A 17,037-nucleotide genomic window follows, 5' to 3' on the forward strand; every position below is an offset into this window, starting at 1 on the left:
CAGCAATTGGCAACTCTGTCCCAGACAGCATTTGCCAAATCGTGGAATCAGTTATTTAGCCATGAGCACTTAATTAAAACAAACCAGGTGTCCTTATCATGGTTGGTCTATCCGCTTCATGATGCCAATTGTTTTGATCTCCTCTTCTTCACCCCATTGATGAGGGAGGGATTCTTCCCTAGAATTGTGGAGATGATTGAACATACAACACCCAAAGCTGGACACAGGAGACTGATGGCAGTTTATTAACCATATATACTTAGAGCCTGAAGGAGGAGGGCACTGCATGTCACATAGAGCCACAGAGGGTTTGCACTTGGGATCAGAGTGAACAACCAAGCATTGTGGGAAGCAGGCTTGGTAGTATCAAGAGGAAGGGATGATCCCTGGTTCCCATGGGAAGACGTGATGGGCTAGTTAAAATAATTCTATGGGCTGGCAGGGAACGAAAGCCCACTACTCAGGGATAAGTAGGCACCATGTCTGGTGTCTGTGATAAGGAGGGTTGTTTGGTCAGAGGACCTTATCTGTGGAAGCAGAGGAGGGAAGGAAATTTGCAGTTTGGCCAGTGGAGGCATTCCCAATTTTCCCAGATGTCAAAGCAACTTGTAATATTAACTTTAGACTGTGTGACACATTCCTTTTTTCCCTTTCTGACTTAAAATACAACTGTACAAAGTAATCATGATAAACCTGTGTTGATGGACATATGGTGTCTAAAGAGGTAACTGGTTCGACAATCAGCACAAAGGAGGGAGGAGGGAATGGAGCTCTCTTGGAGCAAAGCTCTTAAATAATATTGGCATTAATTTCAACTTGATTTTTATAGGTTAATATGTTCATTACAGTCTCCAGGGAGGCCACTAAGAAAATAATAGAAAATATAGTAAAAGAAACAATAATGTAATCAAAATGGCAGACCAGAAAATAATCCATTTAACACAAAATTAGGCAGTAATGAGGGGATTGATGAACACAAAAGACATGGAATAGAAAAAACAAATAGCAAAAGAGCAGACATTAATTTCACCTTTTTGATAATTACATTAAATCCAAACAGATTAAACACAACTACCAAAGGGCAGAGATTGGAAGAATGGATAAAAAAGCATGATTCAATTATATGCTGTCTACAGGAGACGTGCTTTGGATTCACAGACACAATTAAGTTCAGAGTAAAAGGATGGAAAAGATGTAGTGAAAACAGTAACCAAAAGAGAATTAGAGTGGAGATTGTAATATCAGGCAAAATAGGCTTTAAGACAAAAGTTGTTAGTAGAGGCGAAGAAGATTTTATAATAATAATAATAATATCAATAATTCAGGGAGATACAACAACGATAAATATATACACACCTAAAAGCCCACCTCCGTATACTTGAGGCAAACAGTGTCAGAATTGCAGGAATGGGACACCTGGGTGGCTCAGTGATTGAGCGTCTGCCTTCAGCTCAGGGCATGATCCCGGGGTCGTGGGATCAAGTCCCACTTTGGGATCTCTGCAGGAGCCTGCTTCTGCTTCTCCTTCTGCCTATGTCTCTGACTCTCTCTGTATCTCTCATAAATAAATAAATAAATCTTAAAAAAAAAAAGACTTACAACAGTGAACAAAACAAGTCCTTGACCTTATGGGGCTTAAATCCTAATGAATGGATGAATGAGTCAATCTTTTAATACTTAAATCAGGCACCACTTCCTCCATCTCTCCTGCCTGGGTGAGGAACACCTTCTCAGTCCTTTCTCGATATCCAGCTTACACCTTTACCACTGCATTTAGTTTTCTGTGCCGAAATTATCTTTTTTTTTTTTTTTTAACAAATCTCTCTCCCCTACTTAATTGTGAAATTGTGAACTCCTTGAGAGCAAGATCTGAATCTTACTTCTTTCCAGTATCTGGCACATAGCAAGTATTCAACGATGGTTTGTTGTGTGCTAGTCATAGTGCTTTCTAACTTTGGATGCCATCTCTGCCCCCCGTGGTCCAACTTCACCTCCAGACATCCCCAAACACATGTACAACTTAATGTGGTTAGGAACACTAGTCAATTGTTTTTTTTCCTGGATTCCAGATTCCTTTCATACATAGGGCCCCAGGGTGGTGCCTCAGACAAAGCCTAGGAGTGTTTCTTTTTTGTTTTTGTTTTTTATTTTAGTGGGGGAAATCCTTGTTTTATTCTTTGGCCTTCCCCTTCTTTTCCTCGAGATAACTGTCTCTCTGTCCCTCTCTCCTTTAATCACGGGCACAGTGGGGATTTCCACTGCCCACCCTGCACATTGTCTCATCTGGGAAATCCTTCCCCAGGGCCAAGAGAAGTAGGAGACAGGATGGCAGCTGCATCCATCTCCAGTGAGGGCAGCTTTTTACCCCATACATGGTGGCGGGAGGTGGCGCTGACGGTGGCTGAATTTTTCCTGCTGCTTCTCTCTTGACCTCTTCTGTTTCTCGCTCCTCTGTCAAGGCCTGGGATTCATGAGGTACTCTCAACTACGCATGGGGAAGAGACTGCTCAACTCTTTCTTTGAGCTTAGAGAGGGCTTTGGGGGACACTATCCATTTTGATCCTCTTGGTCCTGAAAGGCTACCCTTTCCTGTTTTTTTTAAAGATTTTATTTATTTACTTGAGAGAGAGAAAGAGAGCACACAGAGGGAGAGAGAGAAGCAGGCTCCCTGCTGAGCAGAGAGCCAGATGCTGAACTCAAACCCAGGACCCTGGGGATCACGACATGAGCCAAAGGCAAGCGCTTCACCGACTGAGCCACCCAGGCACTCGCCCCCCCCACACACAAAGGTTACCCTTTCCAGTATAAGCCAGGGCCTTAACAATTCCCAGCACTGCCCTCATCCTGGATCAGATCCCCATGGTGATGGTAGAGTATGCTCTAGAGGGGTTGTATGGACATTTTTCAAACCAGGGAACAAAGATCAGCAAGAAATTGTGCCTGGCTCCTTCAACCTCTCTCTGCCACTGGGGAAGCATCTCATACCACAGATCCTGCTGAGGAAGGCCCAACGTCGTCAGCCTAGATGTAAAGCACACTGTGTCATTTGGATGATGGGACATGGCGGTCACCTCAGTCCCTGCTGGATTCCTACCTGTTAGAGAATGTAAGACGGACGACAGAATCGCCACATCAGCATAATAACCTCTGTGCTTCTGATGGAAAAGTAGGCCAAGAAGGGTTAATTAGACCAGGGGACTCCAGTCATTTGGTGAGGAGAGGCCGTTTTTCATTCCATTGAAGCCTGGAGAGCACCTCTGGTGGGGAGGAGAGAGATGGAGGAACATGCATACCTGTGAGTGTGTTGGAGGAGGCTGTCAGGGAAGGCCTGGAGGCTGGGGAGGGGGGCGCTGCGAGTGATGGATCAGAGGGACTCCAGGAATGGGTAACAAGGCGAGGAGGAACTTGAAGGAGCAGACAGGAAAGACCCTGGGGTATGAAGGAGGCTGACAGCAAAGGTCCTGGGAGCAGGGAGGAGCTGGCAATCTGACAGTGATGGCCTCGCATAGGAGCCAGAGAGGGGCTTGCTGGTGTTCACTGCATTTCCTTACTAGTTGATCCAGTGTCCTGGTTGGGGCCCCCTGGGCTGGACTAATAATGTACGTGCCCCACTACAATGCCAACACATCAAACAAGCCACCATTAGAACAGGATCATTTTCCTCCAGGCAGCTGCTTGCTGCAATCATTCTGCTGATTAAATTTCATTCTGGAAAGTACTGCACAGACATTAATCAGGTGTCACAGCCACTCCATCCTATAGAGCCAAAGCCTCTCTGACCTTTAAAAATACACCAAACAGTTGCTAGAACACATCTCCCTGGGGAGGACAGGTCCTCGGGCCAGCCCTCAGAAATCCATGTTGTCCTCGCTGCCCCCGCCCCCCTCCAACCCATCTTCCTCTCAGCTGGAGACAGAAAGGAGTAAGGGAGACCTTCCCGACATTTCTGCCTGGGGGCCTCTGCCAGTCTTCTTCCTTGGCCGTGCCAGCAAGCCCCTGCATATGTGGATTTGGAAGTCTGGAAGGGTTTCCCCCTCTCAAAATAGCCTCCCCACTGGCCTGCCCCACGGCCTGGACATTTTCGCTGGAATAAGCACTCCTCCCAGTTAAAGCACCGTAGTCTCCAGAAATCCCCGGTTTCAACAGAAACAAATCAAAACGGGCTTGTCTGGAGGAAGCATTCATAAATCATCACGGCACCTTTTGCGATCACGTTGCACTTTCCCCTGCTTTCGATGCGCTTTGCCACGTACGATCTCATCTCATGGCACATGAGCCCCATGGGGAAGGTGCTCTTATCGTCCCCATTTTGCAGATGTCAAAATGGAGGCTCTGAGCCATCAGTGTGGTCCAAGGCCCAGGGCTAGAAAGGGTCTCCTGAGGCCGAGCCTTAAGCACCGTCTGTCTGTCCCGCTAACACAAACGAATCCTGGCAACTGGGAGTTCGAAGAACAGACGGGCTTTGATGGTGGTGCAGGCGATGACTGAGATCCTCTCCAAATAAGGCTTCAAAGAAAAAGCCTTTCACGCCTCCAGAAGGCACAGCAGCGGAGACAAGGAGTACCTGGACAAGAGGGGGCACTTGGGGGACGGGGGTGAAAGGGGCAGAAAGCCACCTGATGCCCTTCAATTCGGATGTTGGCATTTGTGCTTCCCTATTTCTTTCCCTCGAGCCCATAGGTGGCACATAAAGTGCCTTACTCTCTAGTTGGGCCTTCCTGCCAGAAGTGGTGGAGAGAGGCTGGGAAGTAAGCAGAGGAGGGAAGGTCACGTATCTTGGTCCCTGGGTGGGGCTGCCCTGGGTGATGGTGCTGGGTCCCCCCAGCCTCTGGCCGCCCACTCTGGTCAGGCGGTGCCCGTTCAAGTGCAGAGCATTCGTATTAAGCTACAGCATCGTACCACTGTACCAGTAATGTAAGACAGTGCCCTGTCCTTAACGCATAATGTCGTTTAAAATGCAGAGGGTAGCAGACTGCAACTTAATTGGAAAGGATGCCTTGGACTGTTCGGGACGCTACAGAACATTTGGCATAGCCATTAAGAACTGTTCTCCAGAGCCCAGGAAACTAATTGCAAATGGTTAGGTAATGCACAGCTGATGGAAAGAAGATTTCCCCTTAAATTGATTCCATGGTATATGTACAGGGATGTTTACTGCAGTACTGCTTGTAACTATGAAAAACTGGAACTAAATTAAATGTCCAACCATGGGGGGTTGGTTAAATAAGTCTGAGACGTTCACAAGATGGAATGTTAGGCAGCTGCTGGGAGGGGGGAGAATGAGGTAAATCTGTATATACGGACATGCTTATCTGCCCATGAAATAGAATTGTTTTTTTTTTAAAGTAAGTTGCAGAATAAGAGTTATGATTCGGTTCCATTTTTGTTTGCTACCTATGTGTGTAATGTGCGTGTGTGTACACGTGTATACTTGCATATGCACAGGAAAAACGGAGAAGTCTGGGAAAAGACACCCCAGACTTCTAATAGAGGTTATCTCTTAAAAGTGAGACTGGGGGAAGCTGAGTGGGGAAAAATTAGAGAGGACGACAAACCATGAGAGACTCCTAGCTCCGGAAACGAACAAAGGGTTGCAGAAGGGGAGGAGGGTGGGGGGATGGGGTGACTGGGTGACGGCATTAAGGAGGGCACGTGATGAGATGAGCACTGGGTGTTATTATACTGTATGTTGGCAAATTGAATTTAAATAAAATATTTAAAACATTTTTTTAAAAGTGAGACTGGGAAGGGAAAGACTTTCACTTTTTAGTTTATACACACTTCTGTGTTGTTTGAGCTCGAGGTGCCTATTTCACTTCTGCAACTGCCGGCTGTTTGCTAAAGGGGAGCAGGCTGGGATCCCTGGGTGGCGCAGCGGTTTGGCGCCTGCCTTTGGCCCAGGGCGCGATCCTGGAGACCCGGGATCGAATCCCACATCGGGCTCCCGGTGCATGGAGCCTGCTTCTCCCTCTGCCTATGTCTCTGCCTCTCTCTCTCTCTGTGTGTGACTATCATAAATAAATAATAAAAAAAAACAAAAATTAAAAAATAAATAAATAAAGGGGAGCAGGCTTTCTTAGACAACCTCTCCTCGTTATAGCAGGATTCTGGGTTCCTGGTCAGAGCCGAGAGGCAGGTCTGGAGTTAGGTGCATTTCATCTTCAACAGAACTTCTTACAGCTCCAACTGAACTGCAAAGCTGTGTTTCTTCTAAACAGGAGGACGCTAAATTGCAACCTTACCAGAGGAGTCCTCGCTAATAAACAAAGGTGCTCATTTTCTCCCCCTCTCTCTTTTGCCTCTCCCTCAAATTCCACCCACCCACCCCAACCCAGGCAGAGTTCCTTTCATCTTCCCAGGCGGGTCAGTCACTCAGAAAAGCGGTTTCCTTTTAGGCAATCCACAGAGTAGACAGCCCCCTACCGGCGTACTTTCAGGGGCATGGAAAGAGCTGGACCAGAAAAAGTACTTGCCCACCTGCCAGCACCACCAAGCTTTACTAATCACACAATGAAAGAGAAGTACAAATTTCCTTGAAAGAGGTGACACACTGCCTGAAACTTGCACTCGGGCAAGGAAGATTGAAAGCAGAGCCGAGTGTGTGTGTGTGTATGTGTGTGTGTGTGTGAGAGAGAGAGAGAGAGAGACAGAGACAGAGACAGAGAGACAGAGACAGAGGGACAGAGACACAGGGAATCAAAGCAGGTAGGTCCTGAGCAGCCCACACTGCCCACACTGCAGGGAGGACAGAGTGCAAGTTATGAAACATTCACAGGTTTATTTAATCTGCTTACAAAATAGAATTTGGAAGGTTTAGGGGGCTAATTTTAAGAATACATGCTCACTGAACATATTTGAAAGACTCAGAAAAGTATAAAAAAGAAGGTAGTCATCTGTAGTTCCATTACCCAGAGTTAACTACATTATCTTTATGGCTTCCCTTCTCATCATTTTTCTCTGTGCATATATACAATTTTAAACAAAATTGAGATTGGGGCACCTGGGTGGCTCAGTGGTAGAGCGTCTGCCTTTGGCTCAGGTCATGATCCCGGGGTCCTGGGATCGAATCCTACATCAGGTTCCCCGCGGGGAGCCTGCTTCTCCCTCTGCCTATGTCTCTGCCTCTCTCTGTGTCTCTCATGAATAAATAAAATCTTTTAAAAAATAAACAAAATTGAGATCAAACTATACAGCCTGCTTTTTCACTCATTATTATGGATATTTCTTTGTCCTTAATATTTGAAAACACAATTTTAACAGCTACATAACATATGCACCATGTGGCTGTGTTATCTAGTTAATTATGTCCCTAATTTGGGGGCATTTCAGGGTTTTTTCCCCAATTTTTCCCTTATTATAAAGAACATTGCCACGAACATCCTTGCACATAAATCTTGGTCTAGATTTCTCTTTCCTTAGTACAGATTCCCAGAAGTGGAATTACTGGGTCACAGAGTGTAAACATTTTTAAAGACTCTGTGGAGCAGTTTGAACTGGGAGCAAATCTATTGATTCCCAGAAACTACTGAACACAGAAATCCTCTCCAGTTCAAACCTGAACCAAGCAGTGGGATGCACCTCCCCCCCAACCCTGCACCTGTGACAATGCCACATCTAATTAGGTGTTTAATGAATGTTTTTGATGGGGATACAGGGAAAGGATGTACTCAGCTCTGTAATTAATTAAAGAAAGGAAACAGGGCAGTTACAGCTTAAATGAAAGCTATTCCGCTATCCCCACCAACCGCCGTCTCTGGCAGGTGAACCAGAATATCCAAACTGTGAGAACCACCGACTGATCCCCCAACCCAGTCCTGTGGCCTTAAGACCACTCACTCTCATCCCCTGCCCTTTTTCCCCCTGATTAAAAAGTCATATGTATGGTGAATTTTTCTGTATGGATTTTCCTTCAATAAAGTTTACTGTATAAAATATGTTAATTATGTCTACCCATTGACCCGTCTCTCTCTAACCTTAACATTTGGTGAATATTAACCTCTGTTAAATTTATTCTACAATTCACAAAAGCATCATTTAGCCTTTTTGAATATCAAGATTTCCCTAGTGTATTCATTGATGCATGCATTATTATTCTCTGTTGCTGTTTTATCCCTTCAAATTAGGAACGTGTGAAATTCTGTGAAAAAACAGACTTTTATCTTAAAAGGAAACCCTCCCTTCTGTAGCAAGAAACAGATGTTTTTCTGAACTACTCTATCAAGAATTTACTGGAAGCATGTATACCTGTAGCATTTCAATGTTTTTGTTAATGTTTCGAAGCAATGTGCTTTGAAATCTGAATCATTTCTTTCTATTCATTGTCATAGAATTCTCCTGATGCTCTTCATCACACATTAGTGATCAAAAATGAGTTGTAATTTCCATTCCTTGCCCCTAAGAGCTAAATAGATATCATAACATAAGTCAAAGGGAGTTTTATTGTGTAAGAATGTTTGATTGACTGAAGATGGATGTTGATGAGGTGTATTTGAAAGCTATTAAATACAACTTACATAGTTTAACAAAAAATGTGTTTTATTATTGAGAAGTTTATTTTTAAAAAGGAGTATTTCATTCTCAAAACAAACCAACCAACAAAAGTATGCCTGGAGAAAAAAAATCAGGAAAATGTATTTCAACCCATAAATTGTTATCTCTGGGGAGTAGAATTGTGGGGGAGACAGTAATTTGCTGCATCATGTATCTCTGCAGTTTGGAGAATTTTTACAGTGTCATGTTTTATTCCAGTAAGCAGAAAAAAAGCAATAGATTAAAAGTGCCATATATTCAACAGTTATTTAAGTCCCTACTATGGACCAGGCATAACTATGTGATCGCTATGGACATTTTGAAAGCTATGTAAAAAGGAGACTTTGGGTACATGCAACAGAGAACAATGATGAATACAATAATGAGAACATCTAAGCAGCTGGAGGTTTCTAAGGTTCTCATGGACGGTGACACTGTGTTGTCTCCCTCCTGGCTCCTAGATCTGTGGTTCCCCCCAGGTGCCTAGTACCCAGCTGAACCCCGATCCAGCTTCCTGACTGGCCCTTCCTGCCTCTGGCTTTAACTAGGTGTGTGTCTTAAGTGCTGAAACATCTCCTTTGCAAGGTAAAGCCAAGAAGAGTGTGAGGATCCACACACATGCTGGACATGTTGATGGTGGGAAGGAACTTTGCCACAAGTATTTTTGAGGACAATCTGGCAATATGCATTAAAAGCCTCAAAAAAAAAAGCCTCAAAAATATTCGGACTTGGGGATGCCTGGGTGGCTCAATCCGTTAAGCGTCTGCCTTTGGCTCATGTCATGATTCCAGGGTCCTGGGATCGACCCCTGGGTCTGCTCAGCAAGGAGTCTGTCTGCTTCTCCCTTTGGCCTCCCCCAGTTCATGCTCTCTCTCTCTCTCTCATAAATAAATAAATAAATAAATAAATAAATAAATAAATAAATAAATAAAATCTTTTAAAAATATTCAGACTTGATGATAGAAATCAGGATAGTGGTTACTTCTGGGGGCGGGGTTACTGGCCGGAAAGGGGGTTCAAGAGAGCCATCTGGGATGTTGGAAAGGTTCAACATCTTGATCTGGGTGGTGGCTACAGGGGTGTATATATAAAAATTTATTGATATGTATACTTAAGACCTGTGCACCTTACCGTACGTATGGTGATAAAAATGTTTTGTTAGAAAATATGTATGTGAAACTTTTGAACCGATGGTTCCACTATAACATTATATCCTATGATAATAAAGATGCGAATATTTAGTTCATTGTGTTATTTATAAATGTTGAAAAACTGGAAACCTCTGAAGTATCCGATAACAGGTATTGGTGATTAAATGATGTTCCGTTCCTTTAAAATCATGTTACCAAAATTTTCTTACTGGTATTGAAAAACATAATGTTTGGTACTTACAGTGTTCGGTCACTAAGATAGGAAAAAAACAGTGACAAAGTAAAGATAAGTACCAAGCATTGTTTTCTGGTGCTGAGATGCTTTTTCCTGGTACCCAAAGAAAATGACCAGCCGACAATGGGAACCAGTCAAGCTCCTTGGGCAAAATCACACCATCAAACGTGGTTCTCCACAGTGAAGATTCAGCTGTTTGTGGCGCAGGTGCTGGGTAGGCATTGACCTAAGGTAGTTTGGAAAATGCAACCCCAACCTCAATTAGGGATGTTTGGACACTTTGAGGTTCTTCATTATGCTGAAGCTCCTTTCTATCTTCAGTCAACTCAAGTGTAGGAACTGAGAGAGGTAGGTGGTGATAACCAGGGTGGACAGAGAATGGCTGGGATGTGTGCGTGTGTAAGTGTGTGTGCTTTTGTGAATAATTGTGTGGCCATCATTCCAAATATGCATGAATGCCTTTATGTGTATGTATCCATGTGGACATGACTCCACCAGCCTACATTTCTCAAATGTGGAATCAGGGAGGCTCTACAATAATTTCGTCAAATTGATCATCAAAATAAGAAGGCGATGGAGTGCTCTGGCTATTCCCAGGGTGAATGTGTTAGAGACAGAACACCATCTGGCATTTTTCTAGTGGTCCGAAGCCTTCTAGGGAGCACTCTCATCATTGGTTTGAAGAAGATGGAGAGAAGCAGGCTGCAGAGCCCCATTGGCAAATGTTTCCTCGTGCTATAAAACAGTTTGCAACCTAGGGCAACACTGTATGCTTGATTAAGCTTGCAATGAAAAGGATTTATTTTAAGCCATTTTAATAATTTATTTTTTATCCAAAGCTAACCAAGCAGTTTTATAGTAGCCTTCGCTGGCTTGAAAGACCTGTTCCTTCATTTAGGTGGCTTTACTATTGGTAAATTTTACTACGAGCCTATTACTGTATAAAATCTACATGCATTTTGACATTAAAAAAATCAGGATAGAGCCCATGAAAAAACTGCCTCTTGCTTTTTAATTGTCCAGCTCATTCAGAGTAAAATACACTGTTTTTTTTTCTTTTCTTTTCTTTTCTTTTCTTTTCTTTTCTTTTCTTTTCTTTTCTTTTCTTTTGGGGGGGGGGAGGAAAAGGGGTCTTTGTGCCAGTCTTGTTTGAAATGTGGGTTGCTTTCTTTCTTTTTTATTTTTTTCTTTTCCAAGCTCCCATCCTAGTCCCTCCCCTTATCCCAGATCCTCTGTCCAAATAAGCACACTATCTCTGGGGAGAAGCCTGCTACTACTCACTGAGCTGCTGCAGCTGCTGCTATGGTCATTGCTCCTGGTCTCAAAGTCATTTTTAACTTGACTGAGAGCCTGCTGTGTTCCAAGTCCCATAAGGTACCCCCAAGAGACATATGAAGGAAATATACAGTATGCAGTTCTTCTAAATGGCCAGCTCCTCTCATACTTTTTCGAAATAGCTTTTAATTTTCACGCAGGATTTGGAAATACAGATGTTGCATAAAGCAAGCCCTCCCTCGCTCGTTTATGGCTTTGCTTGTAAAGGTCAAATTACATAGGCCCTCTGTATCAATTGATGGGTAATGCACCTCTGTCTGTCCATCGACACCAACATGGTAACAAGTTTCTATTTGGCTTCTTTAGGGATTGCGAGCTCTCTGGTTGCTAGAGGGGAGCCAAAATCTCTAAAGAATGTAGAAAGGTGTCTTTTCCAGCCTGTATAAACCCCCTTTTCTCCAAGGTTACTTTCACAGAAACAAAATCAGTTAGTTATGAAGAACTCCTGAAAAATTAATACTGGTTGCAGGAAGTCTTCACATTAAATATATGAGATATTTAGAGTGAAAGGGGTGGGGATAAGTAACCAGAATTGAAGACAAACATAGCAAAAGTATAAGTACAGGACTGCTCCCTGCCTTTGTGGAGCTTACTGGAGATCGACACATGAGCCAAGCATGCTTAAGACACACACCTCTACACCCGTGGGCATCTTGTCTCTATCTAGGACATATATCACAGATTTCTAAACCACATCTATAGTGTAAAGCTGCTAATAATACCTGACACGGCATTCAGCCAGGCCCCTGGGGTGCTCAAGTTCTTTACAAAGGGCTTCCTTTTTAACCTTCAGGAAGCATCTTTTTCTTCCTTTGGGAGATGGGAAAGGGCAAGGGCCCTTGGTTCCATTTCATGGATAATGAAACAAAGCCTCACAGTAGATGAGCAAGCCAGAGTTGGAAAGAACCAAGTTCTCTTCTTCATCCCATAGACTCTTAGGTGAATTTTATACTTGATTTTTTTTTTTTTTTTTTGGCGGGAGGACGTGGAAAGAGGGTTGCCACTACCATCAGGGGAGGTGGTTGGAAGGAGACCTGGCAATAAGAACCTGGGAGCTCTCACTGGGCAGAATGGATGCCTTCAAACAGGTAAATTCCATGGGATGCGGAGCCCACAGGGCTGGGTTGCCGAGGGAACTGCAGCCCACTGTTATCCTCTTCTTCACCTTCCACCTCATTCTGCTCTGCTACTGTTTTGAGGACTCAAAACCACCCTCTGGGCTGACAAGGTAGTGATTCCAGCCCAATATCCTAACGGGGTCTGGAAGGATCAGTTAGGAGGGACTTTGCTGTCCTCCAAGATCAAGAACGTTTCCCCTCTACCCTTCCCTTAGCAATCCACAGCAGATTCTGGCGGCCACAGCTATTTCATTCTTTCCAAAGCTACTTGTGTTTACATCCTGTTGCACCTCTTGGGGCTAATGAATTCCTTAGGTTTTCAATACACCATATAGAGTAATATGTCTTTTCAGCTGCCATGGCAGCAAGAGCACCAACCTGAGGGTCCAACAGATCTAGGTTCAAATCCCACCTCTGCCACTTACTAGCTGAGTGGCTACAGGAAATTTTCGTGCCTTCTCTGAGATACAGTTTCCTCATCTGTAAAATGGGATTATGATTCTTCCTCTTCCTGCCTTGCACGGCTGCTGTGATGAGAAGATGAGATCCTTGACATAAAAGCATCTTGACCAAAGCACAAACTGGGATGGTGCTGATGCAGAGTCATATTTGCTTTAGCTGAATCTCCTTCTAGCTCTTAGGGGGCCATTGGTTCTAGAATTCTCAGACCTGGTGAATAAGGCTGTGTTCCCTCTCTCCATCTCTGCATAATTTTATACACTCTGGTCACATCCCTTCCCAGCCTTCATCTTTCTAGACTAAAGAGTCTGCGTTTGTTTAATCTATCTTCATATGGCAGCCCCTCTACCCTCCCCCATCCCCTTGATTATAGAGTGGCCCTTCTCTGGATCATCTCCAGCTCCATTATGTCATTCTGGAAGCACTAAGACCAAACCTGCACAAATGTGTGTGTGTGTGTGTGTGTGTGCATGCGCGCGCGCGTGCCTGTGTGTGTGTGTTCATCAGCTCTGAACCTCTGACTGTGCCCCCTCCCCAATTATAAATCCTAGAACAGGATGCTTGCCCAAGACCCTCTCTCCAAAGTACAGAGAAGGCCGATTGGCCCCAGGCTGTAGCCTCCCCCTCTTTCTCTGCGCAGCCCTGGCCCCAAGGGGCGAAAACGGCTCCCTGTCTGGCTTGGGAGGCTGGGAGGTGGATAACTAGGATGGGGGGGCCGAGGGGGAGGGAGGGGGGGTCTTGCGCAAGCGCACGCCGCTGCTCGGACCGCCAATGCTGCTGCCTCCCGGAGCAGAGGGAGGCAGAAGACGAGGGAGGGAGAAGAGGGGAAGGGAGGGGGAGGCGACACTTGGGCTGCAGCTCGCAACCAGAGGCAGTCTCCCTCAGCTCTCGGAGGGACGGGGAGCGGCAGCCGCGGAGTAGGATGCTCTGCGGGGCGCCCTGAGCCGGGGGCGCGTGAAGCAGCTTCGGGGGCCGGGGCCACAGGGCAGCTTTCACCATGCATCAGTCCCTGACTCAGCAGCGGTCCAGCGACATGTCCCTGCCCGATTCCATGGGTAAGTCCAGCCGCCCTTCCTCGGGGCGGCGGCAGCTAGGGGTGAGTGCGCTGCCCTCTGGACCACGAGCGCCCCGGCCGCCCCGGGAGCCATGGAGCGGGAAGCGGGGCTAGGTAGGGGGTCCGCGCGCCCCAGCGTCTGGGTGGCCGACCGGGGCCCCAGGGGAGCGGCCCGGGGGGGCGGGGGCGACGCGCGGAGACGGGAGCGCCAAGCTTGCGTCGGGGTACCCGCGCCCCGGAGTGCGGGCGTGTGCGTGTTCGTGTGCGTGTGCGTGTGCCGACAGACTTGCAGCCGGTGGCAAATTCCAGCTGTCTGGGGATCAGAACACTTCCCTGCAACCTGCGCCTTCGCTTTCCATTCGACGCTCCCTGTTTGCAAAGTCCCCGTCACTTCTAAGAGCTCACGACTAACGACAATTAGGAGAAGCAGAGTCCTCGCCCCCTCCCAACTCTGTCGAAGCTGCCCAGAAATTCAGAGCTGCAGTGGGGGGGTGGCAGACTTGCACCTCGCTGATGGGGGGGTGTTGCGCAACCCTGGGGGATGGGTGGGGGGGAGAAGAAAGGAGGGGGGTTGGCGGGAGGGGAATTCCTAAGGAATCACTCAAGACAGCCCATCCCTGCCGTCTGCAGCGTCAGGATCCACATTCCTTGAATTTGATTCCTATTCTGCTCCAAATGCAAGGAATGTGCGTGAGTGTGGAAAAAAAAGTGTGTGTGTGGGGGGGGGACGACGAGTGAGAGCGCGAGAAAGAAAGAGCGAGCGCGAGCCCGCGCATCTTCCGAAGTCGCGCTTTCTCTCTCGGGGTGTATTGGAGGGGGAGGGGGGACCCACCAGCCTGATTAGGTTCAACACTTTTCCTCATCACATCTGGGCCACAGCTACCTCTAGACACCAACTTGGCTGTCCCTTGAAGCTGCTTTTTGGTAGTTACAAACAGAACACAAACCCAGTCCCCCTCAGCTGTTAGGCACCTTCCCAAGCCCTATGATTTCACTGGGCGGAGAAATTAATTTGGAGCCCAGGAGAGCGGGAGGGGATTGTCAAACCATGATCCCACCTAATCTTAAAATTCGCCTCGGATACACTCGAACCAAATCAAATTATGTCTTGCCAACATACTTTACATTCTGCAAATTTCCTCCGTCCCGAATTCCTGCCATCCAATCTGCTCAGGTCTTCTGTGATGAATTCGTGGGAACATCTCTAGAGGAGGGGGCGGGGAGAGGGTTGAACCCCCTATGTCAGCCTGCACAAGACCGAGTCTCAACAGAATTCGTTCACCGGAGGGGCCCCTGAAAGTGTCATCTCCTAGATGGTGGGAAGATCCGTATTTTCAATGGTTCTGCATATTCAGTATAAGAACTTGATCTTTTTTATTTTTAAGAGTGTGGTCCAAATAAGGCCAAGGACTTGGGTCCGAATCCAGAACCCAGCAGTACCAGACTCCCCCCAGCTGTCTAGCACAAGCGCGCGCGTACACACACACAAACACTCACGCACGCGCGCGCACACTTGCACACAGAATGCACTCCTCACCTTGGCCAGCTGTGGCGCCAGCGCAGCCCCAGGCTCCCCGACGCCAGACTGTTGCGCCAGGGAGGGCTGGTGGGGGGGGGGGGGAGCGCGAGGGCCCGCAGCGGGCCACAGCCACCCGCAAAGCCGGCCTCCCGCGCCGGGCCCTCTGCCTGCGGGGGAGTGCGCAGGTTAGGGGGCCAGGGCCTTAACTGTCGCTACTAGGCACACGGCTCTGTGGGTGGGGGAACACGATGAAGAGAGTTCTTTCTTGGGCTCCTAGGGGCCCTCGGCCAATCTTACGTTTCTAGAAAGGTCTGCGCAACAAGAAGCTGAGTGGGTTTTGCCCAGCCCAGACTCCACACTGCGGGCAAAGAATTGTAGATCCCTTATAGACGCGCGAGCCTGCTCCACGCATCCCGCTTTGTAAAGTCCGCAGACCGAGGGCACTAGCGAATTCCTGAGTCGAGTGGTAACCCTGGGTTTCCACAGTTTGGACAGGGGAGTCTCCCCGGAGTTCCCTGGCTCGGGTCCCGCACAACCCAGGCCTGAATCAGTGTCTAGGCTATTTAGGAGCTACTCCCACTTAACTCAGCTTTGGCAACACCACCTTCCCTTGCATGGCGGGGGAGGGGAGTGGAGGTGGGGGTAGTCTTACAGCCCCCAAGGGGCAGCATTTCAGAGGGGATTTCCTCCACCGGCAAGACACAACTGCAGCCCCAACAATAAAATTTAAAACACACAGACACACATTGCACCAAGGTGCCTGCGCGCTAGGCTTGCTGGCCGCCTGGAGAGGGACGGTCCTAGCGGCGCTGGGCAATATGAAGGTGGTAATTGGACTCCAGCGCCCCTACATCCCGCCTCCCAGCAACCCCCTTTTCCCTTTTGGCAACACCGCCCCCAGGCGCTAAGGCATCTCTACTACAGCGGGGGACCCCTCCTTCCCTCCCAAGTAACACATTTGTAATTCACCAGTGGCCTTGGAGGTCTTTGGTCAAAGAACTGCAAAAGGAGGGGGGTCAGGACACCGGATATCAGCACCTTTAAGGAAATGTTTGGGAGATTGGTAGAGCCTTGAGGGTCTTTTGTGGGCAGCCACCTGTTTCCACCTACGTGAGGCTGGGACTTCCTGGGACCCTCCCTGTGTGGCAAAGCTCACTCAGGTAAGCAAATCCTAATCCGTTGAAAAGATGAGCACCCCCCCCCATCCCCGTTAGCCAGTCATCGACAACATAGTGTACAGGACAGGATACTGGGCCCTGGTCCTTGCTGCCCTGTGACAGCGATTACTGCACCCTATTATTAAGGGGGTGACCAAGAACATGCACAGGGTAAAACATCAGTAAGCAGAGACAATCATCCCACCCCCTGGCAACCCACACCTGCATTCCTGTCAGATACATAATCCCCGAACTGGAGTTATCATATGGGTTGTGTACCAGACCCACAATTACAACGGTGATCGTAGCAGTTACAATTAATATGTGTATTGAGTAAGGTATATATAGGAGCTCTGGGACACGAGATAATGAGCAATTAGAGGAGAGTAAGTCTGGTAAGGAAAACTTTTGGAGGAGGTGAGTTTTGAGCAGGTTTTCGAGGGAGGGAGGGACTCAGATTCAAAGACCGCAGTGCAGGTG

The 17,037-nt window shown here is 47.2% G+C and overlaps 1 protein-coding gene across 2 annotated transcripts in view; it reads left to right on the forward strand.

Annotated features, from left to right (window-relative positions):
- The first annotated feature begins 13,626 nt into the window (after positions 1-13,626).
- The window catches only part of TMEM255A (transmembrane protein 255A), a 52,212-nt gene continuing 48,801 nt past the window's right edge, over positions 13,627-17,037 (forward strand). The window contains exon 1 of one of the 2 annotated variants that reach the window (XM_077888267.1): positions 13,627-13,882. In XM_077888267.1, the coding sequence (XP_077744393.1) occupies positions 13,825-13,882 (58 nt within the window). In that variant the 5' untranslated portion in view covers positions 13,627-13,824. The remainder of the gene's footprint in view (positions 13,883-17,037) is intronic. The other variant, XM_077888268.1, reaches the window with a different exon arrangement.

Source organism: Canis aureus, chromosome X, assembly GCF_053574225.1.
Source record: "Canis aureus isolate CA01 chromosome X, VMU_Caureus_v.1.0, whole genome shotgun sequence".
Taxonomy (NCBI): Eukaryota; Metazoa; Chordata; class Mammalia; order Carnivora; family Canidae; genus Canis; species Canis aureus.